Source organism: Leucopleurus acutus, assembly GCF_964270905.1.
Source record: "Leucopleurus acutus genome assembly, chromosome: 2".
Classification (NCBI taxonomy): Eukaryota; Metazoa; Chordata; class Mammalia; order Artiodactyla; family Delphinidae; genus Leucopleurus; species Leucopleurus acutus.
Window position 1 is genome coordinate 189,277,173 of NC_139143.1, and position 14,276 is coordinate 189,291,448.

Sequence of the window (14,276 nt, forward strand, 5' to 3'; positions counted from 1 at the left end):
ATTGGAAATGCTGGATCGCATGGCAATTCTATGTGTAATTTTGTTTGTTTTTGTTTTTATATTATTTTTTAAAAATTTTATTGGCGTATAGTTGATTTACAATGTTGTCTTCGTTTCAGGTGTACAGCAAAGTGACTCAGTTATCCATATACATATATCCATTCTTTTTTAGATTCTTTTCCCATATAGGTCATTACAGAGTATTGAGTAGAGTTCCCTGTGCTATACAGTAGGTCCTTATTAGTTATCTATTTCATATATAGTAGTGTGTATATATCAATTCCAGTCTCCCAATTTATCCCTCCCCCTGTTTTTCCCCATAACCATAAGTCTGTTTTCTACATCTGTGACTCTGTTTCTCTCTTGTAAAAAAGGTTCATTTGTACCATTTTTTTAGATTCCACATATAAGCGATATCATATGATATTTGTCTTTGTCTGACTTACTTCACTCAGTATGACAATTTCTAGGTCCATCCATGTTGCTGTGAATGGCATTGTTTCATTCTTTATGGCTGAGTAATATTCCATTGTATGTATGTACCACATCTTCTTTATCCATTTCTCTGTTGATGGAAACTTACATTGTTTCCATGTCTTGGCTCTTGTAAATAGTGCTGCAGTGAACACTGGGGTGCATGTGTCTTTTCGAATTAAGCTTTTCTTTGGATATATGCCCAGGAGTGGGATTGCTGGATCATATGGTAGCTCTATTTTTATAGTTTTTTTTTTTTTTTGTGGTACGCAGGCCTCTCACTGTTGTGGCCTCTCCCGTTGCGGAGCACAGGCTCCGGATGTGCAGGCTCAGTGGCCATGGCTCACGGGCCCAGCCGCCCCACGGCACGTGGGATCCTTCCGGACCAGGGCACGAACCTGCATCCCCTGCATCGGCAGGTGGACTCCCAACCCCTGCACCACCAGGGAAGCCGTATTTTTATAGTTTTTTTAAGCAATCTCCATACTGTTCTCCGTAATATGTGTAATTTTTTGAGGAACAGACTTGCCCTTTTAATTCTTGTGGCATTCCTCCTGTAGACAGTATTGCTCCCTTTTTACAGGTGAGGCGACTGAGGCTTGGGGAGGTTAATTACCTTGACCAAGGTCTAGCCCAAGAGAGCAGGGCTGGTGCACACCCAGGTGCCGCCTACAGGCTCCCCTCTGCCTCTCTCAGCCCTTCCTGGGCCTCAGCTGACCCCTTTGCTCAGTGGCCTGTGTCTTCCTCTCAGTCCCAGGGCTCCCTGGGCTCTCTGGGGGTCCTGTCCACACTCCTCCTTGCCCCTTCGTCTCTGGAGACCTTGATCTGCTGCTCTCCCAGCTCTCCTCCCAAACGCCTCCCTCTCCCTCCAGAAAGAAGTGCAGATCAAATTCCATGTCCTGCTCACCTCCTACGAGCTCATCACCATCGACCAGGCCATCCTGGGCTCCATTGAGTGGGCCTGCCTCGTGGTGGATGAGGCCCACCGGCTCAAGAACAACCAGTCCAAGGTAGGAAGTGCTGACCGCTGGCTCCGGTGCTCCCTGGATGGGCCGGCCGCCTGGTGCCCCCTGACAGGCCCCCTGTCCCCCCTCCCCAAGTTCTTTAGGGTCCTGAACAGCTACAAGATCGATTACAAGCTGCTGCTGACGGGGACCCCCCTTCAGAACAACCTGGAGGAGCTCTTCCACCTGCTCAATTTCCTGACTCCAGAGAGGTTCAAGTGAGTCGGGGGGGCCGGCTGGGGAGCTGGGGTGGGGGGCAGCCAGCGAAGAGGGGTCAGTGCCCGTCCCGGCTCTGGGGCTGCTCGCTGGACCTCGGTTTCCTCATCGGTAACGTGGGAGTGTTAGCAGTGTGCTGGGCCGTGCCGAGCCCCTGGGAAACATCTGCTGCTGCCAATCCTGCCATTTTTCCTCAGCTCTGCCCCTGAAGACCCTGGGGGTCCTCCTGGGGTCCTGTCCCTTCCCCACACCCCTGGCCCATTCCTGTCTCTCCACAAAGATCGAAGTGACCACATGGGGGGCAGCGATGGGAGGCAGAAGGCTGGGGTGGTGGTGGTGGAGATGGGGGTGAAGACAGAGCTCCGGCCTTCCTGTCTTCATCTGATCCCTCAGTTTCCTACTCAGGGGATTCAGGGTGGAGAATGCTGATTCTGGAATCAGGAGATGTAGATACGAGGGCAGGCTGGACTGTATAACCTTGGGCACCCATCAGCCTCAGTTTCCTTATCTGCGATATGGCTAAGAGTCCTAGAGACTGCATGTCCAGGACAGCTTTGAGGACAGGAAGGCATCCTGTGTGGCTGAGACAGCGGCGATGGGTGGGGGTGACACAGGCTTAGACAGAGACTGGAAGGACACCTAGGGCAGGGCCAGGGCTCCGTGGCCCACCAGCCAGCCTGCCCTGTGACAGGCCTGCCCTGTGACCCTCTGGCAGGTGGCCGGGGGCGGGCTGGCTGGCCCGCTCCCCCACCCCAATCCGGGTTCCCTTTGCAGAGGGCTTTGGCCTGCTGCAGGCTCTCATCCCAGCTTTTTCTTGCAGCAACCTGGAGGGCTTCCTGGAGGAGTTTGCCGACATCTCCAAGGAAGACCAGATCAAGAAGCTGCATGACCTGCTGGGGCCGCACATGCTAAGGCGGCTCAAGGCTGATGTGTTCAAGAACATGCCAGCCAAGACCGAGCTGATCGTCCGCGTGGAGCTGAGCCAGATGCAGAAGTGAGCAGCCTGCCCCGTGTCCCCTGGGCTTGTCTTCTAGATCAGAAGGGCCTGACCTGGCCTTCCTGGGCTGCTGCCCTGGGTGGGTGGGAGGGCCTTTCGGCCCCGCCCAGGCCTCAACTCACCTTTTGCACATACTTCCTTCTTGGGGCCTCTTAGATTTCAGTGACCAGGGTTGGGGCTGTCTGGGTCCTTGCACTGTCCCCAGCAACATGCTGGGCAGCGCCAGGCCTGTGGCTTCACCTCTCGGGGCTCCCCGTGGTCTTTCTGTAACTGGTACTAGGGCAGCAGCCCCCAGGCTCCCCGCAGAGCAGAGTGCCCTCTCGGAGGCTGGTGTGGCCAGGTGTATCCAGCTTGCCTTTCCTCCTTCCTCTGGCAGGAAGTACTACAAGTTCATCCTCACGAGGAACTTCGAGGCGCTGAACTCCAAGGGGGGTGGGAACCAGGTGTCACTGCTCAACATCATGATGGACCTGAAGAAGTGTTGCAACCACCCTTACCTCTTCCCAGTGGCCGCTGTGGTAGGTCCCCGTGGCTGCCACTGTGGCCACCGTGGTAGGTGCCCTTGACCACCATGGTGAGTGCCTGAGGCTGCCATGGAAGGGCCTGAGGCCGTGGTAGGTGCATGTGGCTGTGTCGTGGTGGGTTTTCTGTGGCCCTCGTGGCAAGCAGCTGTGGCCGCCATGGTGCCCCTGGCTGCTGGGAATGAGGATTTGGAGGCGATATGGGTCCCCACTGTGCCAGAAGTATCTGAAAACCTACCTCTGTCCACTGCTCAGCCAGGCCCTCTCCTTCCCTGGACCCCTCCTCGTGACCATAAAGTAATAGGGGGCATCGGGGCACCACAGAATCACCTCCAGCCTCAGCGTCAGGGGACCGCAGGCCAGGATTCCGAGGGCTGACCTGGCAGTCGGGGAGGCCTGGGTGGGGCCCCCAGGTGATCTGATGTGCTGCCCTGGGTGAGAGACTGGACCCCCAGCCAGACCCCCGGCTCCAGTCCTGTGGTCTCAGGACAGTCAATGGTCCTCTTGGGGCCCCAGGTTTATCCTCTACGAAGTGGGGACAATAACAGCACCCCCTGAAAGGGTGAGGGCCAGACCAGAACGTCCACGTCAGTGCCCTCAGCGAGAGCTCGGCACAGCGGTGCTCACTGTGGTCACGGCTATTCTGGTTCTAATTAAAACGCTCCATGGTTTACACCTTCCCCCTCCACCACCCCTGCTCCCAAACAACAAGACCAATGCAGAGTTCGGCGTGGAGGCCGTGCTGTGGGTGACCTAGACTCAGCCAACCCCAGGCTGATCTCACCATGGTGGCCCAGCAGAGGCCTTTGAGCTAAGGTTCTTCCCAGCTGGGGGGCCGGGTTGGCCTTGCCTGGACGTGCCCTGCACATTCCTGCTGGGAAGGCCGGCTTGGCTCAAGGCTCTGTGTCATCCTTCGTCCACTGGTGCCTGTGGTCTTGGTGGAGTGCCAGCAGGGGGAGATGGAGGGCAGGGCCGGCGAGTCGGAGCCCTGCCTGGGGAACGCGACGCTGGGAGCAGCCGTGTGACCTGCCCATGCGCCCTGCAGAACCTGGCCTGACCCGGGCTTGGGCTCGGTGCTCCACCCACTGTTGGGCCCTTGTCCACTCTCTGGGGCATCTGGTGCAGAGTCAGAGAGGAGAGGAGAGCCCCCAATGCCCCACCTTCTGCTGTGTCCACAGGAGGCCCCTGTCCTGCCCAATGGCTCCTATGATGGCAGCTCTCTGGTCAAGTCTTCAGGGAAGCTCATGTTGCTGCAGAAGATGCTCAAGAAACTTCGGGACGAAGGGCACCGTGTACTTATCTTCTCCCAGGTGAGCTGCCCCCAGGTGGCTGCTGGCCTCCCTGCCTTCCCTAGCCCAACCCCACACCTGCAGAGGGCGTCCTGCCCCCACTAGCTGAGGGCACAACCTGCCAGCAGCCCTCAGGTCCCGATGCCATCCCCACGTGGGTTGTGTGTCAAAATTCACTCCTCTGGGCCCTGGTGTGATGCAGCCAAGGAGAGCTGGTTGGGCGCAAGTTCAAGGTGCTCAGGGCATGTTGGTGGGGAGGACCAATGTCCACCCCACCAGCTGCTCCTCTGGCCTGCTCCTCCTGGAGCGTTTGTCTAGGCTGGGATGACAGTCCTCTCCTCTCACGCGTGCAGCCCAGCTTCTCATGAAGGTGGGGCCCTGTGGTGGGGGCAGCTTGGCGGGGGTGTGTGTGTGTCCCTCTTTCTAGCTTGATCCTGCAGCATCACTTTTTGGGCGGTCAGAGGCAAAGCTGTCCAGCCCCACAGGTTTGTTTGTCTGTGCACTTCCTTCATCCTTTTGCATCTGTCTTACGTGCGGCCCTGTGCTAGGCATGGGGGTCCAGCTCTTGTCCTCAAGACCCTCATAGTCTAGTGTGGGAGATGGAGGTTAGAGACAGTTATCCAGCCCCAAGGTCATCTCTGTGATGGGGGTCAGGGATGGCCCTAGGGGCCTGGTGTGAAAAATGTTCCATGGTGGTGTGACTGAGCCAGAGACTAGGATGTGGCTCCTCCGTGTGCAACAGTCCACGTGTAACAGCTGCTCCTGCCTGCAAGCCCCTGATTCCACCCTGGGCCTGCAGCAAGGCCGAGGAATCTGGGGAAAGCTGACCAAGCCTGTGACTGTGGGCTGACCTGGAAACTGGATCCAGAATCCCCCGGCCCCCTGCCAACATAAGACATGATTCTGGGCTGAGGCCCCAAGGGACCAAGTAGAGGGAACTGCACAACTTCTAGAAGTGGGCACAGAGAGAAAGTGACAGAGATGGAGCCCTGCCAGCCAAAGTAAGCCTGAAAACCCCAATCACAAGACTCATGAAAACGTTCAATGAGACATTGAATGAGACGCCCCACAAAACAGTAAGCAGAACCCAAGTGGGAGGAATAATAGAACAGCCTGAAAAAGTTCCAACAAACACGTTTAGGAACCTCAAAAATACCAGAGTAACACTCATAAATCGCGAAGAAATCGATTAAACACAGGCAGCAAGAGATAAAATAAAACTAATGGATAGGAAAAGGGTCTGCATGAGATGGAGAACAAAACATTTCAACAGACTGGATAAAGTCTCAACACTGTTGAAGAGAATGGGGATGGATGGGGACCTGGCGCTGAGGAATTTCCCCAGAATGCAGCAGAGAGAGACAAAGATAAGACTGAGAAATTACATGGAGGATGCCTTGAGAGGCTCTGGTAATTATGCACTAGGAGCTGCAGAAGAAGAAAGGGAGGAAATGGCAGAGAAGTCAGACTTAATGGGAGTTTGCAGACAGACGTGGAGAAAGATGTGAGGTCTCAGGTCTGAGTACCAAGCAAGATAAATACAGTAAGTCCCCTACATGTGAACGAGTTGCATTCGGAGAGCGCGTGTTCGTTAAGTCCAATTTGTTCGTAAGTCCAACAAAGTTAGCTTAGGTACCCAACTAACGCAATTGGCTATACAGTGCTGTACTGTAACAGGTTTTTAAGACTTTTCACACAAATAACACATAAAAAACAAACAAACAAAAAATAAAGAAAACATTTTTAATCTTATAGTATAGCACCTTGAAAAGTACAATAGTACCAGCTACATCACCGCCGCTTTTTTTTTTTTTTTTTTTTTGCGGTATGTGGGCCTCTCACTGCTGTGGCCTCTCCCGTTGCTCCGGACGCGCAGGCTCAGCGGCCATGGCTCACAGGCCCAGCCGCTCCGCGGCATGTGGGATCTTCCTGGACTGGGGCACGAACCCGTGTCCCCTGCATCGGCAGGCGGACTCTCAACCACTGCGCCACCAGGGAAGCCCCATCACCGCCGCTTTTACGCTTGCTTCCAGACATCCTGGGCTTGAAATAAAGATACTGTACTACTGTACTCTATACAGTACTGTACAGTAAAGTACACAAAAGCACAACCGCTTGTAGAGGATGCACGCGTGTGATAGTGTACGCCAGACACACGCACTAACTTATGTGATTGGACATGCGAATGCACGTTTGCATCTTTGAAGGTTCACAACTTGAAGGTTCGTATGTAGGGGACTTACTGTATAAAGAAAGGAAGCCCTAGGCACATCATAGGGGAAATGCCACACTTCAGACCTAGTATCTACAAAGGGATGACAATCAGACTGTCCTCAGATTTCACATCAGCAACAATAGGTGGCAGAAGACAACTGCAAAACCTTCAATACACTGCGGGAAAATGGTGACTGATAATTTTATATCCAGCCAAACTCTCTCTCAAGATTGATTATGGGAGGAATATGGGAGCTCAGAAGGGACTGCTTTTCTCTTCTCATAGGAAAGAGTGAAATCAGGGAAGACATCACAGAGGAGGTGCTGTTTGAGTTTCCTAGGCGGGAAGGGGGTGGGAAGAGAGTTTAGGTAATTTGGGATGGTTGGAGAGTCTGAAGGAAGCATTGGGAAATGAAGCCCAGGTGGGTTGGGCACCAATCCTGCAAGCCTGGAATGCCAAGGTGAGGATTTGGGACTTTATCCTGGGGGGAGAAGCAGGGAGGCACATGCTTAGAGCTGTGTCTTAGGCAGATGGCTGTGGGGCTGGTGTGGGGGGATGGAGTGGCTCCGGCGGTTGAGGTTGGAGGCTGCATTCTTCTTCAGAGAATGGCCCTGCATCAGGTCTGCCTGGGTCCCACCTGTCTCCCCACTCAGCAGGCTGCTCTGTCGTCCCCCACCTGTCATGGGGTCCCTGCTCTGCGGCAGTGCCTCAGGCATACCATGTCCCCTGCAGATGACCAAGATGCTGGACCTCCTGGAGGACTTCCTGGAGTATGAGGGCTACAAATATGAGCGGATTGATGGTGGCATCACCGGGGGCCTCCGGCAAGAGGCGATTGACAGATTCAACGGTACCCCCGCCCCACCCCACCCCGGGCCTTCACTGGGGGGCCCCGTCTGCCTCTCCTCCTACTCTAGGCTCTTAGCCAGACCACTCAACTCATGGTCAGGGTAGCTGCTCCTCAAACGGCCGAAGAAAGCAGACCAGTCCTTAGGTCCTAGTAGCTGGTAAAAGGGATTCATTCCGTGGAACTTGCCAGGGGCCTGCTGGGGTGCAAGAAGCCAGTAGATAACACTTGCTCAGAGCTGAGAAACAGACAAGGAGGAAAGCAGAAGGGGAGGAAAATCCCTCTGCTTCTAAATGAAGCCGGTGCTGAGGGTCTGGCCGGCACCTGTGGGCTTCTGGTACGGACGCCAGCTAAACCTCCGGTTATAGGCAGGGCCGGATGGGGCCTGTCCCCGGAACACGGGCTGCGGGGAGGGCCAGAGCAGAGCAGCGCTCCCTTAGAGGAAGGACAGAGGGAAGGGCAGGGCCACACAGGCCCGAACTTCCAACCTGCTCTCTTGCTTGCCTGGGAAGGAGAGGTGAGGGGGGCAGGCCAGGAGCTGGCTCTGGAGTGGAGGAAACCTCTGGAGGGGGAAGGGGTCCAGCGCTTCAGTGGCAGGTTTGCAGCAAGCGCTGATGAGCTCTCTTTCCCTGGGGCTTGTGGCTGCTTCCCGCCTCCCACCCTCAGAACAGGGCTGGGGTCCCACGGCTCCAAAACCCAAAGCAGCGATTCCTGTCGCCCACTCGCGTCAGAGGTCAATCGAGTAGTTTCAGCATCTCGACGCGGCCCCAGCACACGTCTAAGCGGGAGGCATCAGGAGGATCGGGGACCTGTTTGCAGCTCGAGTGGGTGCCGTGGTCAGCCCCAGGTCACTCAGTGAAGGGCTCCGATGGGCCTGAGAACCAGCCATCCTGCCACAGTGGGCACTGACCAGAGCGTCGGCCTGGGCCCTGGAGCTGGGACCCTGAGTGTTCCATGGCTGCTCTGACAGCATCACGGGCAGGGGAGCCGTGAGGGCGGGAAGGACCGAGTTCTCCAGGGCTCCCTGGGGCCTGACCCTCAGCGGCTCTGCCCGTATTTGCTGGCTGTTTGCAGTTTCTTCTTTGCAGCCCGGGCTTTGATAATCGGTTCCTTCTCATTCTGGCTCCATCCTGTTGGCTCAGGGCTCAGAGCTGGGGGATCCATGGGGCTCAGGTGGGCTGCTCTGTCCACCCGCCTGGGGCCCCAGGCCTCCTCCAGCTTCCCTGAGCACAGCTCAGGCCATTGTTGCCTGTGATGGGGTCACAGTTCCAGCCCCCCCGCCCCGATCTCCCGTCGGCCATCCGCCTGTTCCGACCCCTACCCCTCTGGCTGTGCCCCTCACTCACCCTGCTGGGCGCCCACCTCTCTTCCTCAGCCCCTGGGGCCCAGCAGTTCTGCTTCCTCCTCTCGACCCGGGCAGGTGGCCTGGGCATCAACCTGGCAACGGCCGACACGGTCATCATCTACGACTCAGACTGGAACCCGCACAACGACATCCAGGTGTGTGGCCCTGACACCAGAGCCCTTTCAGAGGGCCCCTCGCTGACCCTGGCTCTGTGGGCTTTCCCTCCCTCCCCCCACAGACTGTCTCAGGGCTTTACCTCTCCCTGGACCCGCCTCGTGGAGTCCCAGCCCCAAGAGGGACCTGGGAGGTGAGCCCCTCCAGCTCCTGCATTGTACAGAAGAGGAAACAGCCCAGGGAGGGCAGGGGATGTGTCCAAGAACACGCAGCGATCTGTGTGACCATGACCCCTGGTCTGTCCCATCAGTCTTAGGGTCGAGGCCGTGGAGTGGGGCAGGATGAGGGGGTCCTGGGACCCAGAGGGGGCCAGTTTGGGAGGAACAGGAAAATAGAGTTGAGGGGACAAGGCCTGTGGAGGTGGGGAGGGGAAGAGATGGAGGCGGGGGCAATGGGGCTGGTGAGGAAGGATGGGAGGGTTGGGGGGCAGGGGTTGTGGGAGTAGAGACACACTCTGCTGTCCATGGCCACCCCTCTCGGGGCAGGGCTGGGCACGCACACACTTTACCCTCTTGGGGCGCACACACAAACTCATGTCTCACGCACATGTGTGTGTACCCGTGCACCGTCACCCACACAGATCTAATCACACCGGATCACGTCCCGCGGACACCTAACGCGCAAATCCCCAGGCATGTCCTCACATCACAACCTGTCCTCACAGGGTGGCTCTGCCTCCCCAACAGGTGGGCTTACAGTCCCACTAGTGGTCACTCCCGGGGAGGTGCAGCCCCCATCTCGGCATGAGCACCGTCAGAGCCCCGTGTGGTGTCATTACATAAGCACACTGGCCACACTGCCGCTTGCACACCTGCAGTCACACCGAGTTCCATCTGCACAGGCACCCAGGCCCACAGGAGGCCACACAGGATGTGAGCACAGCTGCCCTGGTGCACACACATCTCCACGGGCAGGCAGGCAGCTGGTTCCATGTGGAGCGCGTTCGTGAGCCCACGTGCATGCCTCCCCCCACCCTCCGGTACCTGACCCTGAGCCCCCAGCCCTCGGGTGAGCTGTGGGTGCTAAGCTGCAGGTTGCCCCCAGGCCTTCAGCCGCGCCCACCGCATCGGGCAGAACAAGAAGGTGATGATCTACCGCTTCGTGACGCGGGCCTCGGTGGAGGAGCGTATCACGCAGGTGGCCAAGCGCAAGATGATGCTAACCCACCTGGTGGTGCGGCCCGGCCTGGGCTCCAAGTCCGGCTCCATGACCAAGCAGGAGCTGGACGACATCCTCAAGTTCGGCACAGAGGAGCTCTTCAAGGACGACGTGGAGGGTGGGTATCCTGGGTGCCGGGGCACGGGGGGTTGGTCCTGCTTGAGACACTCCCTTCCCAGGGCATCTCCAGTGTGCAGCCTTTCCCTCCTCTGCTCCCCCCTCCTGGCCAGGATGGGCAGGGCCAGGGTGGCATCTCTGGGTGCTGCCCCCCAGCTCTGCGGTCCCCCACCTCTGTCCTCCAGGCATGATGTCTCAGGGCCAGAGGCCCGCCACGCCCATCCCTGATGTCCAGTCCTCCAAAGGGGGAGCCCTGGCCGCCAGCGCGAAGAAAAAGCACGGCAGCACCCCGCCAGGTAGGGGCCAACCCAGCCCAGCCCCCAGACCACCTGTACCCCGGATGGCTGCTCCTGGAGAGGAAGGGGGACCCCCCCAAACCCATTTTGTCAGGTTCCCCCGCCTGTGGACTGTAGCCGGGCGGGTAGTGGGGCTGTTACGTTGTCTGATCACCGTGCTCCTCTGTTGCAACCCCTGGAGGGGACTGGGAAGGGCCGCTGTCTGGAATCTGTCCTGGTGGGGGTCCCCCAACTCTGCACCCTGTCTGCCCCCAGGTGACAGCAAGGACGTGGAGGACAGCAGTGTGATCCACTATGATGATGCGGCCATCTCCAAGCTACTGGACCGCAACCAGGACGCCACGGACGACACGGAGCTGCAGAACATGAACGAATACCTGAGCTCCTTCAAGGTGGCGCAGTACGTGGTGCGCGAGGAGGACGGCGTGGTAAGCCCCGCCCTCGACCCCGCCCCTCCTCGGCCCCGCCCCCAGAGATCACGCCCCTCCTTTCAGCGGCTCCACCCATTTGCGGCCGCGCCGCGCCCCTACCGCAGCTTCTCCATCTACGCTCGGAAACCGATTATCCTGAAGGCCGGCTCCCTGGTCTCTCCTGAGTGGGCCCTCCACCCTCCGCGCGGACCCTGGGTGCTAATTATTCTTCCACGTGCCAGTTTTCCTTTTGAAACTGGGGGCCTCCTGAGGACAAGGGTGGGGCTTATTCTGTTCTATACCCCAGTGCCTGGCACAAGGCCAGGGAGTACTTGGGAAGTGAATGAATGAATGAATTACCGCGGCAGGAGCAGGAAGAGGAAGAACACATGGGGCTGGGGGTGATCAGGGAAGGCTTCCTGGAGTAGGCAGGCTTTCCAGTTCCTCCTTGAGCCCCTAGCGGGTGAGATGTGGTAGAGGCAGCGAGGCCTCCTAGGGGCGGAGATGCGCGCTGGCCCCGCCCTCACGGAGCTCACGGCACCTGCGTCCCCAGGAGGAGGTGGAGCGGGAGATCATCAAGCAGGAGGAGAACGTGGACCCCGACTACTGGGAGAAGCTGCTCCGGCACCACTACGAGCAGCAGCAGGAGGACCTGGCCCGCAACCTGGGCAAAGGCAAGCGCGTCCGCAAGCAGGTCAACTACAACGACGCCTCCCAGGAGGACCAGGGTGCGTGCCCGGTGGGCGGGGTCGTGCTGGAGGGGAGGGCATCCCTGTGGCGGGGAAGCCCTGGCGGTGGGGGGTAGGGGCCGTGTGGAGTGGCCTGAGTCGGGAGGCGGTGGGGAGAGCTTCTCGGAGAAAGGGGGCTCCGGGGCAGGTGTGGGGTGTGGGGTGTTTGGGGGAACAAGGTGGGTGGTGGTTCAGTGACCTCACGGCTAGTGGTGTGACTTTAGGCAAGTCTCAGTTCCTCCGTCTGTAAAATAGGGACGACGGTGGTTTGAGGCCTTAGGATGTAGTGCAGGGTTGCAGGGATGCTGCTGGAGCTCACAGGAAGTATGCGAGGGCTGTTTTCGTTGTCACTGTTCTCGGGCTGGGGTGTAGGGGTTTGGTGTGGCCCTGGGTGTGGGGGGCTCGGGTGGGCTTCTGCTGGCACGGCTCACCCTGCACCCCTCTGCCTGACCCCCCCCCCCCCCCAGAGTGGCAGGACGAGCTCTCAGACAACCAGTCCGAATACTCCATTGGATCCGAGGATGAGGACGAGGACTTTGAAGAAAGGCCGGAAGGGCAGAGTGAGTCTCAGCGCTGGGCTGGGGCCCGGGCGGCATGTCGGGGAGCTGGTGGTCAGCGTGGGGCACCCCAGGGGCATCAGGACAAGCGTCCGTCCTCCGGAGTGGGTCCTCAGGGGCCTGCTGTCCTGGGGCGAGCTGCTGGGTGGGCTGGGTCAGGACCCCGGGCCCTGCTGAGGGGTCATGGCGGGCTGCTCCCCCAGGTGGACGGCGACAATCCAGGAGGCAGCTGAAGAGCGACAGGGACAAGCCCCTGCCCCCGCTTCTCGCCCGGGTTGGCGGCAACATTGAGGTGGGGCCTGCGTGCACCCCTCACTCGCCCAGCTCCCCTTCCCTGGATTCCTCTCATCCCCTTTCAGAGCAAAGAGCTCCCCGCCGCTGCCACTCCCGGGGCACGGAGGAGGGGCGGGAGGGCTGGGGGGTCCCGCTGGGTCAGTGCCAAGTAGAGGTGGGCCTGGGCCGTGCCCCTCTGGGTCCTGCCCCCGCCGGAGGCCCCTGCTCCTCCGCGCTTCTCCCTTCCCTGTGCTTCTCTCCCTCGTCTCTGAATTGCTCCCTCACCCTGATCTCCACCGGCTCAGGTGCTGGGCTTCAACGCCCGACAGCGGAAGGCCTTTTTGAACGCCATCATGCGCTGGGGCATGCCCCCCCAGGACGCCTTCAACTCCCACTGGCTGGTGCGGGACCTTCGCGGGAAGAGTGAGAAGGAGTTTAGGTAAAGGGGCTGAGGTGGTGGCCCAGGGTGCGGCTGCCCGCCCTGGAGTGGCAGGCTCCGGCTAGGTGAGCCAGCACGATGGGTGGCGTTTCCGCCAGGTTCAGGGTATCTGGAGAGCTCACTGCTATCTGATGTTGGCGTGCCTGGGGTCCAGGCCTGGGCAGGGCTTATTTGCAGAGAACGCTGACCAGTCCCCTCTGCCAGAGCAGCTGGTGTTAACGGCAGCGCGAAGGATCTGGGTTGTCCGGGGCGAGGGCTGTCCCAGGAGGGTCCCCTGCCCGGGGGCCCTCTTCTGTCCTTCCCTGGGGCCTCACCCAGCCAGGCCTGGTTGGGAGGCAGGCGACGGGTGATGATTCCAGCCAGGAGGTCCCCCGGGGGTCCTGCCAGCCCTCTCAGAGGGTCCTGCCGGCCCCCCACTCCCTGAGCCCCAGTCCCCCCCACCCCAGAGCCTATGTGTCCCTCTTCATGCGGCACCTGTGTGAGCCGGGGGCTGACGGCGCGGAGACCTTCGCAGACGGCGTGCCCCGCGAGGGCCTCTCCAGGCAGCACGTGCTCACGCGCATCGGGGTCATGTCACTAGTTAGGAAGAAGGTGGGTGAGTAGCCTTTGCTGGGCTTTTCCTGGTGGCCGACCACGGCCCAGGTGTGCCCCTGGGGGGCCAGCGGGCAGAGGGCAAGTGCCTGGCTGTCCAGGGTCTGAGTCAGGCTAGAAGTTGGAGCAGGTGGGGACTGGAGGCCGGGTTGGCAGGTGGGGACAGGCTGGGGGTAGGGGCTGGCAGGGGGTTTTGCAGTCAGAAGGGCATGTGGCTTGGCCAGCCTCGGGTGGAGGCGGCACCTCTGCCTCACCCCAAGCCTGGCAGCACGCCCCCAGTCCCACGGGCCACCCTGAGGCCCTCGGTTCTGAGCTGCGACCACCTCCCTCCCTGCTTCCCTCCCACCTGCCCCAGGTTCAGGAGTTTGAGCACGTCAATGGGAAGTACAGCACCCCGGATTTGCTCCCTGAGGGGCCCGAGGGCAAGAAGCCAGGCGAGGTCATCTCCTCGGATCCCAACACACCAGTGCCCGCCAGCCCTGCCCACCTTCTGCCTGCCCCGCTGGGCCTGCCAGGTCTGGGCTCTGTCGAGCAGGGGAGGGCACCTGGGTCACGGGAGGTGGTGAGACCCCACGTCCTCCCCACATCCCACAAGGGCTGGCCTCCCTCCCCGCCCAAAGCTTCT

General features: G+C 59.4%; 1 protein-coding gene across 1 annotated transcript in view; it reads left to right on the top strand.

The window, feature by feature from the left end:
- CHD5 (chromodomain helicase DNA binding protein 5) overlaps positions 1-14,276 on the top strand; it is a gene marked incomplete at both ends in the record, with an annotated part of 61,901 nt that overhangs the window by 33,854 nt on the left and 13,771 nt on the right. Inside the window, 16 exons of the mRNA XM_082860302.1 lie at positions 1,347-1,484; positions 1,575-1,696; positions 2,515-2,688; positions 3,068-3,209; positions 4,391-4,522; positions 7,449-7,566; positions 8,939-9,063; positions 10,127-10,358; positions 10,543-10,653; positions 10,909-11,081; positions 11,617-11,791; positions 12,259-12,351; positions 12,552-12,640; positions 12,927-13,060; positions 13,507-13,651; positions 14,007-14,166. Coding sequence (XP_082716428.1) covers positions 1,347-1,484; positions 1,575-1,696; positions 2,515-2,688; positions 3,068-3,209; positions 4,391-4,522; positions 7,449-7,566; positions 8,939-9,063; positions 10,127-10,358; positions 10,543-10,653; positions 10,909-11,081; positions 11,617-11,791; positions 12,259-12,351; positions 12,552-12,640; positions 12,927-13,060; positions 13,507-13,651; positions 14,007-14,166 — 2,263 coding nt within the window. The remainder of the gene's footprint in view (positions 1-1,346; positions 1,485-1,574; positions 1,697-2,514; positions 2,689-3,067; positions 3,210-4,390; positions 4,523-7,448; positions 7,567-8,938; positions 9,064-10,126; positions 10,359-10,542; positions 10,654-10,908; positions 11,082-11,616; positions 11,792-12,258; positions 12,352-12,551; positions 12,641-12,926; positions 13,061-13,506; positions 13,652-14,006; positions 14,167-14,276) is intronic.